This window comes from Malaclemys terrapin, chromosome 4, assembly GCF_027887155.1.
Source record: "Malaclemys terrapin pileata isolate rMalTer1 chromosome 4, rMalTer1.hap1, whole genome shotgun sequence".
Lineage (NCBI taxonomy): Eukaryota > Metazoa > Chordata > Testudines > Emydidae > Malaclemys > Malaclemys terrapin.
The window spans coordinates 55,124,509-55,139,574 of NC_071508.1; the positions used below are offsets into that span (position 1 = coordinate 55,124,509).

The 15,066-nt window shown below is 42.0% G+C and overlaps 1 protein-coding gene across 3 annotated transcripts in view; it reads right to left on the bottom strand.

The window, feature by feature from the left end:
* SCUBE2 (signal peptide, CUB domain and EGF like domain containing 2) overlaps positions 1-15,066 on the bottom strand; it is a 67,748-nt gene that overhangs the window by 11,032 nt on the left and 41,650 nt on the right. For 2 of the 3 annotated variants that reach the window (XM_054024670.1, XM_054024668.1), the window contains 5 exons: positions 14,470-14,574; positions 13,091-13,246; positions 12,526-12,729; positions 3,765-3,935; positions 1,137-1,304 (listed from right to left, as the gene is read on the bottom strand). In XM_054024670.1, the coding sequence (XP_053880645.1) occupies positions 1,137-1,304; positions 3,765-3,935; positions 12,526-12,729; positions 13,091-13,246; positions 14,470-14,574 (804 nt within the window). The remainder of the gene's footprint in view (positions 1-1,136; positions 1,305-3,764; positions 3,936-12,525; positions 12,730-13,090; positions 13,247-14,469; positions 14,575-15,066) is intronic. The other variant, XM_054024671.1, reaches the window with a different exon arrangement.

Genomic DNA, 15,066 nt, shown 5'->3' on the forward strand with positions numbered 1-15,066 from the left:
TAACTGTATGTACATATACGATTAAGGGGAGGAGGATTGGGCCCTTCATGATTTGTACATTTGTTTTTGCAGGTCTTATGCAACGATTAATGAGTTATACTCCCATTACAACACTGTCTTATTATGGGATACAATAATCTATATTAGAATCATGCATTATAACCCCTGCCTCCTGGTTTCATACGTCTCCTGAACTTTTTGTATGGATGTGGGGCAAAATCCTGCATTGGATTTACATCCCATGCATCTCCATTAGAACCAATTTTGATTACTGTTTGCAAAAAAAATAATAATAATAATACAATCCTGCTTACAATAAACCTATGATTTGTAATGCAAATGTTAACAAGAAACTCCTTTATCGTTAAAATACCGTCACCACAGGATTCTCATCCTAGGTCACCAGCATTGGGGCTCAAGTGCCAATTATGTAGGAGCTCCCTTAACTCAAGTTTTCAGGGCGGCTTCTGACCCACGTGCTGGCCATTAATCATGCTCCAAAGCATTCCGGCCAATTCCATTTTCAGCCTGGTCATAAAGGACTCCCTTCCTGCAGGAGCTAGTCAATGGTTCTGACTGTTGCGGATCCATCTCTCAGAACCTACTGCTCTTTAGTCAGACCCTAGGTTCCTTTATCCGCATCCCTGGTTTACAGTCAGCACATAATTAACATTCTTGCCAGTTTGGGAACTTTGGCCTCTGTGATCCCAAAGGGTTGGTGTTCCTATGATTGTGTGACTTCCTTGTGCATCTATCCATTCTGGTACTAAGGGGACCACCTTGCTGCCAGCCATCACTCAGAGACAGTCAGCTCTCCTTTGTCCTTGAGATTAATACTTGGTTTTTCCTATGTTCTTTTCTATCTGTCTTCACAGATCATCATGACAAATCATTGACCAGGTTCAAGATATCTGCCAGACCATCTGGTAGTCCCAAAATGCCAAAAAACTTGAGATGTAAGAGAGCTCCCACATGACTTGAGCCAGGGGCATGACATTCAAGTTTGAGAATGCTGGGAGACGACAGCTTTAAAGAGGGGATGTATTTCGCCTTTTTAAACTTTAACGTTCATAGCAACAGGGACAGTGTTTGTCTCTCAAAGCACTGCAGTTCATTGTATCTCTTCTTGATCTTACCTTTCGTCTCGCAGTCCTGAAACATCGATGCACTGCTGTATTTTGTTGTCAGACCTCCTCCACATGGAAAGCAGGATGTCCGGCCAGCTTCAGGTTGGTATGTTCCAAAGGGACATGGCAGACAGGGCTTGAAGCCATCAGAGGAATATTCACCCAGTGAGCACTGATCTAGAGGATGTAAATACACATTAGCATAAACCTGAACTTTATGGAAACTATATCATGGCTGAAAGAGTATTACGCACCCGCTCCTCAGCTGGTGCAAATCATTTGAAGATATGGTCATAAGTATGGAGTATGAAAATCTGAAACCAATTTTATGCAACAAAACATGGGTTGAAATAAGATCTCAATAAGTAGATGGCTGGAATCATTTACAGGCTTTAATACAATGATGTTTGGAATAAAATTGGTTCTGTTTTTGCTACATGTTGCCTCAAAATTGTAGGACAACATTCTAGCCCTTTTTCCTTTTGTCCCCAAAATGGACACAAATGAATGCAGGAAAAATGCAGTGCTATTTTGCACCCATTTTCTTTCAGCCCTAATTGCCTGCACTACACGCAACTCTCTGGGCATTTGACACAAGTAATCAAGCAAGGGAGGCTTCCGGTACACCTCACAGGCAGTACTCCAAAACCAAGTCCCACTCTGATCCACCACTACACAGGGGGGAGAGGCCTGCTGAGCTGGAACTCCACAGATTTTAGGGAGCCAGAATTAGGGACAGTAGTTTCAATTCCAGTACAGCGCTGTTCCCTGGCTGCCTGTGGCTTTTCTCATTTAAATGGAAGCAAGAGACAGCACCTGCCCCATAGAAGTTGCCTATTGTAACATCAAAATGAACACTAATTGGTTCGCAAACATTGGTGAACTCTGCAGTGAACCTGGTGTGAGGAGTTTCACATTTCATTATAAAAGTCCCTCATGGGACTAGCCCACTAACAACATTTTTAAGTCATAGAGCTGCAGATTATGTAGACTCTCCTGCCATTTTGTTATTGAGCTCAGAGTCTATAAAACAGGCAGCTGAACTAACCTAGCACTGAAACTATAAGTAGCAGAAACCCAGATTTTGTAGCATTCACAACTTATTTTTATTCTATAAGATGATTATTAATAATAATTAGTAATGAAACAAACACTTTATTACTGTATCACCCTGAAACCCCACTCCAGATCAGGGGCTGTGCTAAACTCCGTACAAACACATACTGCACCACAGTCCATGACTCAAAATACTCTTGCACTCAGACTCTGGGTCTTTGATATTGTCTCCACTCTGAATTGCTTTGCTCTGCTATGGTATGAAGGTAGGATTTACCTCACGGAACTGATTCTCTATAGACCCTGCAAATCCTTTATGGAAATCTCTGAAATAAAATCTGTCTTCAAAATTTGTAGCAAGCAATTGATTTCAATGACAGTGGTAAGTAATTACACTGCTCTGGGTGACACAGAATAGTGATGCAGTTGTTCAGCCACGCTGAGAAATTTTGTCCTTTTAAAGAGCTGTTGCGATAATAAACAGTTGTTAGTTTTAGTTTATAGCTCCAATAAATCATTCCGTGAATGGCTGTTTTGTTAAGGAGTTAAATTGGCCTTGGCTTCATTTCAAAATATTTGACTAACAACAAAAAGGGCATTAACTACTGGTCATGATCAATGATGAAGAATTTTGTTTATGGCTAACAACTTCAGTTTAATAATGAGCTTCTCCTTAGCGTATTATAGGCAACAGGTAAAGTGATGTTATCTGGCTCATTATACTGAAACTGAATGGTGAAAAATATCATCCTAATTCTTGACTCTAATTTCTCCAACACTTTTATCCAACCTTCTGCATTCTATGGATACTCATTCATTTTGAAAAGCAGCTAGCCAATTTAGGCACCCAGAATCAATGACCACTTTTGGAAGTCAGGCTAAATCACTTACCAAGATCACACAGGAAGTCTGTGGCAGAGACATCTGGAACAGAACCCCAATCTCCTGTATCTCAGTTTTGTAACCTCTGAGTACATCTTTCCTCCTAAGTCCTTCTCCTTTACTGGGATTTTTTGCTGAAGTTATTTTACTGGGTTAAGATTTCATTTTTTAAATCAGGTGTGGCTTTTTATTTCCAGACTTTTCTTAGCTTCACATTATACACCCCTGAACAAAGTAACGGCCCAACACAGTCTTTAGATACGCACAGGGAGCTCAGTTGAAGCCTTGTGCACCCATCCAAGGACAGAAGCTATGCCCTGAGACCCCACAATGTATGTGATCACACAGTATAGCTGAATGAAATCTACTCCACTGGATCTCTTTTTCTCAGTAGCTTTGCCATTTGCACAGTACTTGTCTTGACAAATCACTTTCGTCTGCAATTATGTGCTGAAAACCCACTCTGGAGGAAACTGAGTTGAACTCAATATTTCAGAATCACATACAAAAATCAGGGAAATTCTGAGTCATAGCTGTCACTCCATTTTTAACTTACCCCATTGTTCTTAGGTACTGCAGGGGTCTTTGAGTGCTGGGTGATCTTACATAGCACACATGGTTCTTTCAAGGTGAGTGAAGTAAGGAGTGGCAGCATCATTTCTGTACCTTTGCTAGCTCTGTAGGGTGCAACAGCCTTACCTCCACATTCAGATATACCACGAGCTCCAGCTAATTTTTGGTTTCCTGGGTTCTGAGGACTTGGGCAAGGTTCACAAGTTATTTGTCCTTCCTCATCTTGGTATGTTCCATTAGGGCATAAAACACAGAGTTCTTGTTCCCCATCATAGTATGTTCCAATACTGCAGCTAGCTAACGACAGGAAAAAACATCTGGTCACCAAAATTCAATTTATGTTCTTCAAAGCCAGCAAGTTAAATCGCCAGGTACCAGGTTGCTGAATGACTTGCAGATTGATGCCTTGTACCTCTAAGGCAAATCCACTAGAACAGAACCATGAAAATGCATGGGGCGGGAATGTTCTAGAATTTGGCAAAGAGTGAAATGTTCCCTATGAAGAGAAAACCCACTGCTCTAGTATAATGCATAGTGACAGAGACTGCATCAGACTGTATAGACTATTTTGATTTTCAGAACAGATATGGGACATTGAAACATAGGAATTGCCCTATTGTGTCAGACTTATGGTCCATCTAGTCCAATATACCATATCTGACAATGCCCGCTGGGGTGCAGTGTGAGTTCAAAAGGAAGTACCTCTGCACAGCCAACAGCCGCACCCATAGGGGATGGTTTGCACGCAGTTGGCCCTGGCAACTCACTCAATTCTCATTGGTGGTTCCAGGCAGTTGTGTGTGCACCACTGTGACCAGGAGCGGCGCCAGGGTTTTTGCCGCCCTAGGCGGCAGCGCTCCTCCTCTGAGCATTCGGCGGTGGGGGTCCTTCCGCTCCGCGTCTTTGGGGCACTTTGGCGGCGGGTCCCGGAGCGAGTGAAGGACCCCCTGCCGCCGAATTTCCACCGAGGACAGCAAAATGCCGCCCCCCAAATCCTGCCGCCCTAGGTGACCACCTAGGGTCGCCTAGTGGAAGCGCCGGCCCTGACTGTGACACACCCCGAGACCTTACCTCAGCTGGCATACTAAAGGTAGTGAGGGTAGCTATCTGTGACAACAATTGTCAAAGGGCATGTCTGTCCCTCAAAGTGCACTAAGTCTGCTCTTGCAAAGCCGGCAAAAAAACTCCCAAAGGATACCATTGTCAGAAACGGTGCTGGATCAGGAAGAAGGTCATGGGCCAGTTTAAAACCAGGGGAGAGGCTTCAAAGGGCTGACAATGGAGGAAGTACAAATTTAAATATTTTATTTCTGTTTGTTGAACTGAATCAGAAAGTTTAATTTCAACTCAGTTCTATGTTAATCTGTGCCCCCCCCCCCAAATGCTGCCATGCCTTATGGGAGTTGTAATTTGAGTGCCTCATGAGGTCACTATTGTCCTCTATGGGCTAGGCTTGCCAGACTACATCTCCCAGGATGCAGCATCACCACATAACTTCCATGAGGCTCCGTGTTGACTCAACCAGATGGGAGACTGTGGTGAGTCAGAAGAGATGTAGTCCAGGCAGGGGGTCTGCCCCACAGAAAAAATGGGGGCACAAGGCACCCAAACTAGAACTGCAGAAGCATGCGAGACTCAGATTAATGTCAAACTGACCCAAAATGAAATGTTTTGATTCAGTTCAACAAATCAAATTATTTCATTTCAGGTCGACCCAACCCAAAACAAAATATTTAGTTTTGAATTTCCCAACTGCAAATCAAAAAATGTCAGCATTTTTCCCAGGGAAAAACTTCAGTTTTGCTGAAACTATATTTTCCATCAAAAAACATTTTGACAGAAAATTCCTGACCAGCTCTAACAAACACACTTTTTAAATTGTATATGTCATAAAGAGAAGGGGAACATTGTAAACATTCACTCCTTCCCCCTAAAATAACAACAGGCCAGGCAGTAGCTCACCAAGAGCCAAATTCTGCTTTGGTCACATCCCTGCAGTCTTCTCTCTGCAGGAGTGTAACCAAGAGCAAAGTTTGGCCCCCGCCATCTAGGCTGTGAAGTAATTTCCTGAGCACTCATTCGTGTTGGGGGCATTAATTTCAAAATGGCATCCCCAAATCAGCCTTGCACCTATGTGCATAACCCTTGCCCACTCCATAATTTTATCATTCTGGCGGTTGTTTTGCTAAATATGATGGAGAGAAAAAATGACATGTTCGGCCCTTTTTGGAGGGGAGATAAAGATTTCACAAAACAAGCCACAAACCCCATCATTCAACTCTCCATCATCCCTTAAGATTTTCATCAATTAAATGACATGGGGTGAAACCCTTCCAGCCACAGAGGGGCCACATAGGCCTGAAGCTCAGCAGTATCATTGTAGATCTACTATGCACAGGGTCAGTACAGAGTACAGAAGTACAGAGGCTGTACTAGGGGATTCCACAACCCCTGCCCACCAGGGAGCTGAGTGCCACATAAGGGAGATTGTAGACACATGTAGGAGTGCCAGGGGCATGGCCACTGCAACTGCAAGCTGCCTAAATCTGCTAATAAACCTCATTTTGAGGGGCTCACAACCTGTAGTCTGTGGCAGTGGCTGGTTATGTTCTTACACTGGCACCCACCACTGTAATATTAGAGCAGCCCAACCACACAGCCACCCACATTTTGCCTCCTACAACTCCTGCACTGGGCCCTGTGCAAAATCCATTTACTCAGGGGACAAGGATTCCACACTTATTCATATCTGATGTTATTAGAAACAGCTGGCTACCTAACAAATCCCTTTGCACAGACTGTGCTAACAAAGTGCTTGATGCTGAGGTGCTGAGGATCTATTATTCTCTAGGAACTGAAAGTGCTCAGCACCTCTTGGAGTTAGTTTCAATAATGGTAAAAATGTACCCAAAAAGCGCAGATTGGGAAAATCAAGTACTAAAAAACCTTTTTGCAATTTCTGTAGAAAAATTCATTTCTGTATTTCTATCCACTGTCTCCTCTAAGACACACCATACAATGCAAGACTGAAACAGCTCCTGCTTGTCTATGACAGTGATGATCAAAAAATTACATTTTCATGCATCTTTTGCTATTCATTAATCTGACAGCTGCTAATTATTAAACCTAAATATTAGAATTAAAGAAGCACCAACAGGTTCCAAAGATTTATGCCTCCTTGCTTAAAAGGCAAGAGTTCCCCAGCCCTCTCAAGTACACAAAGGGTATTTATTCCAGATAACTCTATGTGGATAAATGGTGCAATGTATCAGGCTATTTAATCTCACATAGATATTCACTATGGATCATTAAGAGGACATAGCCCATACTCATCCCCATCGCCTGTTTACAGATGATCTAAACGTGGGTCACTTATCTGCTGCCCAAGAAACTGAGTATGTAGCTAAACAAAAAGATTTGTTATCCAAGGGACACAGATCTTTCTTTAGGCTCAATTATACATTCCTTTCTCATGGCAAGTAGTACCTGACTACAGAAGTCACCCAGAGAAATCAGTGGCAATTATGTGGGTAGTACAAATGATACAACTAATCCTCTAAGCAGGAAACCTAAGAAAAATGTTAAACTCAAATTCTTTTGTGTCAATGTTTGTTTAAATAAAGCTAAAAAGTTTGATTTTCATCTCACAAAACCACAACATGGAAGGTGCCTCATGACACATGAGAAACACTCAGTTTGAAACAAGATTTAAAGATTTTCAAACAAGGAGAAATCAAGAATCCCACTGGCTTTCTTTGCTTCCTCCCCTCCCCTCCCCCAGCAACCTGCTTGTTTTTCTTCAAATGAACAAAAGAACCAATTGCCTCCAGTAGACTTCATTTTTGTAGCCACTGTCTTTGTTTGTCTTCAATGCCCATTAAAATCCCATTCTTGAATCTCATGCAGCTGTTTAAAAAAATATATGTGAAAGCTTTTCTGATGGGAAAAAAAGGGGAGGCGCCCCCACTGGGAGTCAGGATTACTAGTTACAAAGACATTTAAAGACTCTTCCCCTCTTTTCAGCACTTTACTCTTTGAGCATTTGACCCTATTGACAAATACTATGGTATCTCAGTGGCTAAAGTGAACTTCATAAAAGAGGTCATGATCTAGCATCTAACCATTTTCCTAAGATTCATGCCTTGACTTTATAAGGAAAATCACAAATAACTGATGCAAATTGATTCCTAAGCAGCGTCCTTGAAGTTATTGTTTTTAACAGTTCACAGACTTCGGTCACATGGAGAGATAATGTGTCTTAGGGATTTATGTCTATTATCATGAAAGCAAGCAGGTTAGCAGTATGAACTGCACTTTCCTCTCTCATTTGAGAATTTATTTCCCGTCCCATTTTCAGTGGGGAAAAAAATTGTAATGTGTTGGATTTTAGCTATGTGAAAATACATTTACTAATTGCAACAAATGAAAAGGCAGACAGGCCTTTGTGTTTCCCTTTAAACAGATTTTTCATACTTTGTCTTTTAGAATCGCAGTGTCATACAACATGCAAACAATGGGAATCCGCTGTGTTTTCAGTGGTGATTTCTTACTGCTTTGGATTCGCTCAGGCATGTCTACACTTACCGTGGATCGACGCTGTGTGATCAATCCAATGAGGGTCAATTTAGCGGGTCTTAGGTTGACCGCCGATTGCTCTCTCGTTGACTCCGGTACTCCACCGGAATGAGAAGCATAAGTCAACGGGAGAGTTTCTCCCATCAACCCAGCATGGTGTAGACACTGCAATAAGTCGACCTAAGGTACGTTGACTCCAGCTATGTTATTCATGTAGCTGGAGTTGCATAATTTAAGTCGACTTAACCCTGTAGTTTAGACCTGCCCTAAGGGCACAAACCTGTATGGTGTTAAGCAACCAACATTATGAACTTCCATGGAAGATGAGATGCTGAATCAGGGTCTATGTAACTGAATTCAATTGTGTGGCAGTAGGTAGAATCTCTGCCGTGTCTTTTTCATTGCTACTCTTCTTATTATCTTGTACATAATATTTGTCCAACTGATCTGTCCATCTGAAATAAAGCTAAAGCATTTGCTCCCAGAATCCCTCCCTGATCATTGCAAGGTTTCAACTTCTGCCTAACAATCAAAGAGGAGAGGGGGAAATCATTTGGGAATGTAGAGGAGAAACCAACCCACTATCTAACACCCACTCCAAACACCAGCAAAGTGTGAAGGGATAAGAAAAGCTTAGGGAAAGAATGATAGGGAGACATTTAAAACAGAAATAAGGGCAACACCTGGAGAAAGGAGATAAAAAATTAAGGAAAACCAGGCAACGTGGAAAAGCAAGTAATCAAATAAATAAAAACAATAAAATCCTGAGGAAGGTGAGACGTTAGGAAAAAAGAAAAGAAAAATAAAAGTGGAAAAGAGATAAAATAGCAACTGAGTGAAGACAGGATTGAGTAATTTATGGAAAAAGAGAACAAATATTGAATTGGAAGGGGGAAATCAGAATAAAGGAATAAAGACTAATGCATATAAAAGAGGAAAATAATGAAAAGGAAAAATTGAGACTGAGGGAGAAAGAAAAGTAAGGCAGACGAGACTATAACAGAAGGGGGGAAAATTGGGAGGGGGCAGTCAGGGGACAAGGAGAAGGGGGGGTTGGATGGGTCTGGGGTTCTGAGGAGGGCAGTCAGGGGGCGGGTAGTGGGAGGGAGTGGATAGGTGGTGGGGGCCAGGCTGTTTGGGGAGGCACAGCTTTCCCTACCCGGCCCTCCATACAATTTCAGAACCCCAATGTGGCCCTCAGGCCAAAAAGTTTGCCCACCCCTGGTCTGGACACTACTCAGAGGTGATAAATTCATCCCAGTACTGAGGGCCAGCACAAGGGCCTGTGAATCTATAAAGCAGGCTGTGTGCACTGAGGTGAATTTCATTCAGAGGCAGTCTCCTAAGATTCCAGACATTTATTCTGTTCTAAATAGGATATTTGAAATTTCTGAACCGCAATCTGCCCTTTACTCAATATCCGCACCACAAAGCGCCATCCATGCCAAGAGTCTACCTGCTCCTGTCCCCCTGCCTCTCCCTTCTCTTCGAACCAGTCTATTCAAAATCCTGTTGCCAAAGTTATCTCCCACTCCTGTTATGTCCTTGAATCCGTTCACTGACTTGCTATCTCTTGCTACATAGTCATCCTCGCGTTCAAAGTGCTTCCTTTTCCATGTCTCTTTACAGTGCCTAGCATAGTAGCTTGGGACCTTTGGGAACTACTGCAAAACAAACAACAAACAATTTAATCTCATATCTACCTACATTCCTGAACTAATTTTTTTCCCTAATACCCCCCTCTTGCTCTCTACAGTCCTCCAAATTCTTTCTTACTGTTTTTTTTTCAGCCGCTCTTTAGCTTTACTCCTTCTGGCTGGTGGTGGGAGGTAGCAGTGGTCCCAGTGCCATTTTTACAGTGCACAGCCAGAAATGGTGCCATAGTCCTTAGTGAGGATTCTAGCCCTGTCCCTTCAGGGCCTATCCTGCCCACACTGAAGCTTCCATTGACTTCAGTGAGGCAGGATCAGGCCCCAAATGCAGACATTTTGCAAGCCAGCTTGTAAATGGAAAATAAAGTAAATGCAAAGATTGATCATTTAGGTTCCTCTCTGACATAACAGGCAAAGACTAAGGGCAGGCTGACTGCAGATGGGCAGAGGATCAGCACTATGGAGGACAGAACTAATGAACTAAACTCATCCACTGCTAAACTTATGAAAGATTCAGAAAACTATGTTTTAAGAGACAAAATAGATTAATTTGAAAATAGATCACAATGCAGTAACCTAAAAAGAACTCCCAGGGCAGAGGCACAGAAAGAGTGGAGCCCAAAGATCTCTGAGTATTTTGTTTGCGATGTAACTGGAGAAAATGGAGCACCAATTCAGTTCCCAATACCACTGAACAGTTTATCTGAGTCCCTCCTCTTGATGTTTGTGCTCACAGGGACATCCTCTGTTTTAGTTAATGTGGCAGAGACTAGCTATGGCCAGAACAATCTTTCTTACCATTCTGAAGAAGCCTCCTTTTCCCCAGATTTTAGCACAGAAATGCAACGAAAGCTTCCTGAGTTTTAATGAGTAAGAAATGGCTCTGCAAATTACAGGGAAATAATTACACACATCCTCTCACATGGCTCTGCATGTCCCAGTTCCTATTTATAACTAACTCACTACAGGTCTGGATGACAGAAAATGGTCGCCAAGAAAATCAGGACATAGTTTAGCCATAGGAGTTCTGATTTTTTGTGTGCAATCAATCTGCCCTATGGTATTTCTAGTTTGCTCATCGCCATATTAGCTAAGCACCATTATCTTTCTCCAGTCAGATTAATTCAGTCAGCTTGTAAACTGACATACTGTCTCAAGTTAAGTATGTTTTATCTCTCTTACCCAAAATGTTATAGTTTATAGCACCATGTTTTTTGCCTTTTCTGCCTTTAACTGTAGTCAACAGGCAAAAGTGGCTGCATTTCAGAGTTGCTGTATGAATGGAGTTCATAAAGCCTTTTGACATATATCAGGATGAAGGATGTTGCATATAAATATCGTATATGATATGATATCAATAGAGATCTGTGAAATGGGTAAGAGGAGAGGAAACATATGATTGGCTTTTGAAATGGTATGAGGGTAATTATCTGGTAAAACCTCACATGTTGGAAATCATTAGCCAGTTTTTTGCCGTCCCTTAAATCATTTGTCCATATGAGATATGCCCATAAACTGCTCACTCAAAGCACGGAACATGAAGAAGGGAACAACCATATCAAGCGCCCATGCCCTCCCCAACTCTCTGTTGCACCACAGATTCCAGAAGGGACTTTCCCCTCCTTTCTCCACTAGAAAGACTTGAAAACTTTGCAATATCCACAGTCAGTGAAGCACCCAAAGCTTTGCCCAGCCTTATTACAAAGCTACTAAGAATGAAATGAAACTTCCAGCTCATTTCTGACATTCCTGAGCAGTTTGGGTGCTGTGTACATCCAGCTCCCTTGGACCTGGCCTCCTTGCAAAAAGGTGTTTAACCATTAATTACGTTTTCTTATTATATGAAATTCAGAGATGCTTCCAAGTTTTCCAGAGTTTGCACATCCAGAGCAGAAAAGGGTTGCTGCTGGAAGACGCACTAACAAAAAGTCAATTTTAGTTTGACAAGCATTTTAAAGGCTTATTGGTTACATACTGCATACACTGTGCGACTTGAATTAGCCGTCATGGTCATTAGGCCCCTATTAAGATAACATCTGACTCGTCTCCCTAAACCTTTGTCCTTTGGAAGCATTTATCACTGGCCGTGTTATGGTGGCACCCACTAGTGCCAAGATCATTAAGATTTGCTCGGTGTTCCCCTATAAAAACCCAGCTTTCTATGAGTTTATAACTCAGCTGTAAAGCGTCTTTGTCACACAAGGCCTCAACTAGCAAAGAGAATGTAATTTCATTAAAATCTGCTTTGGGTTGGGGACTAGACAAAGATGATATGTTTGCATATTCAGACACTAAGTGAGACTCACAGCGAAACCCATTAACATCACAATTAAAAAACATATTTGGTAAACTACAAGGACAATTAAAGATCAATACTATCCCCACTTCCTAACTCCTTATAGGCAATATGTCATCTACAAGGAAGTGCAGAATAGAGTACTTGCTCTACTTTGTTACCCCAATCACACATGCTCTGAACCCAACATAAATTCCCACTGTGCACAATATCTTACACCTCCTTATACTGTTTTCCTTTTTTACTCTGGTGAAGCTCCCTCACTCTCTCCCCATCCCTCAGTGCTCACCAATCCTGAGCAAGATGTTGAAACGGATGCAAAGGGGTTTGTCCCAAAGTTAGGTTTGTTTCACACTGTGCTTACCACATCTGTTATCCACACGCATTTGTCCCATGCCACAGAACTCCTGTAGATTCAAGAGTCTGGGAGACTTTTTGGCCACTTCATGGTCCATACCAGAGAGACGAACATGGAATTGCTCCCTGTTGATTACCTTCCGCAAGGTTCTAATTGTTTTGCGGAGTCTCTTCTCAGTCCTTTTTCGAGCACAGCTCAAATCACATGTGTCTACAAGGTAACAAGGATGAAAATTAGGAGCAGAGAACTTCAGTATAAATGACAGTTGCGAGAATATTTGGTTTAAAACACTGTCAATGCAAACAACTGAGAATGCAAACTGTGTGACGCGGGGTGAAATCTTTAAGGAGAACACCAGCAGGCCAGAAGAAAATTAACAAACGGACAATTTTTAATGATTTTAGAGACTAGGCATAAATATCATACTTTCCAAACCAGTAAAATGAAGCTTCAAAACAGGAGATACTTTTTGTATTATTATTTTTTGCATAAAGATGAAAGTGAAAGAAAGAAATTAAGGATCAAACTGCAAGAAGCCTTCCATTGCATTTTGGATTGTTCTCCAACCAACCTGTCACCTCCTTTTGGTTTGTTTCAAGCTCAAAGTCCACTGTGATAAACATTTCTTTAGCTGTCGTGGGTCTGCTGACGGCTCCGAGAACTTTCTTGCCAGAGCTGCATTTTAGGTTTACATAGTAGAAGCTCTCCATTACTGAGTTATGATTATCTGTATGAACAAAATTAAAGGAAGCGAAAGCTTGGCCAACTGTATTACTGGACATTCACTACAGCTCAGTAAATATTTTGTTATGAAGACTGCTAGGGGACTAAATGATTAACTCCAGATGCTAATAAACTACAAGCAACTGGGCTGGATCCTTGGCTAGTGTACTTTGCTGTAGCTTCAGTGACTTCAATGGACCAATAGCAACTTACACCAGCTGAGGATCTGGCCTTAATGCACATAAGGGACTGTCCACACTGAGATTAGAACCTTGCTAAAGCTACCAGATGGCTTAAATGTAGCTGCCGCTAGCAGGGTCCTAGTGTATCTTTTTTGGCCTGCGTAAACGTATTAGAACTATTTTCAGGTTTTCCCTGCACAGAATAGGTTAGTCTTTAGTACAGTTTTCAAGGGAAAAACTCTTGCCTGCTCTGGTCTGAGAGTGTGTGAAAGCTATGCTAGCTTAGCACAGTTTTTCCACACAACTGGGCCTGGTCCCAGTATGCACAGGCCTTACAGAGACTATTGTTTAAAGTTTCCCTAAGGAAACGAGTTCAATTTAAGGAAACATCCTGAGCACGTTTGGCTCTGGGATAAATATATGTTCTTGCTAAGTATGTAGTACAGATGATCATTCCTATTCTTTCAAAGCCAAACAAATTGACATGCTGATTTGATTCTTCATATTCAATCGAGTAAAAAATTCGCCATGATATGACCACGTGCTGAGTCCTATTCTGTATCTTGTTTGCATTATAAAGAATATTCAGACTCATCTCAAACAGTGCCCTGTGGGCAGATCACATAGTCCCCCTTGTTTCCAGCTGCCTTTACAGGTTTCCAGCTCATCCTTTCACCAGAAAGGAGCTGGAAACAAGTGGGAGGAGCCAGCCTCGTCACTGTGTCCATTAGGATCTACTGCTGCATAAGTGGAAGAGAGGAGAACCAGAGCCAACCTTGGGGACCACAGTCACCAGAAGGAGAAAAGCCAGGAGCTTCTTCAATGTGGCATCAGGGACACAGTATGATCATTCAGGTCAGGGCCCAGGGAGACAGAGGAGGCAGGAGATGTGACTGGGAAGAGTCATGGTCCATAGGATCAACAGGGCAAGGAGAGGCAGTTTGCAAAGTTCTCGGACTATTAAAATGCAGCCCATGCCATGAAAATGTTTCAGAATCCCTGAATTACAGCATTAGGCTGCTTACTTTCATGTATACATCCTTACCTGGTATTATCTGTTGCAGACCTTCTCGAAACATCTCAGTCTTTTTCAAACTACATGTTCCTTCATTAAACTTAAAGGTTACACTTGTCTTGATGGTTGAGGTATCTTCAGAGAGAAACAAGGAAGTGTGACTTTCAATGAGAAAAAGACTGGAAATACTAAGGCAATGTCAAGCAGGTCACTAAAATGACATTATAACCTGTAAAACTATCCATCACTAAAATGCTGCTTTTTGTGTGTGCAAAAAGCTGGATACCAGTTTTCTTCGGCTGGTAAGTTAGTTTATAACTAGAACTGGAGTAACAAGCTGTGATATATTTTATTTAACAAACCAGGAACAATAACGATCATAGGGCAAGGTCCTCAGCTTCACTGAACTCAAAAGAGATATGTCATTTAACACCAGCTGAGGATCTGTCTCCCTACACTTATCTATAGTAGCACCTTTCATCCACTTAGCTGCCAAATGCTTGATACATTTTACTATTCAGCTAAACAAGCTATATGTTATATATAGCCAAAATATTTCCACCTGGGTGCCTCAAGAGAGGCACCTAAATCCTCAGCTCCGCTGTTCACCTTAGCTACTGACCCTTT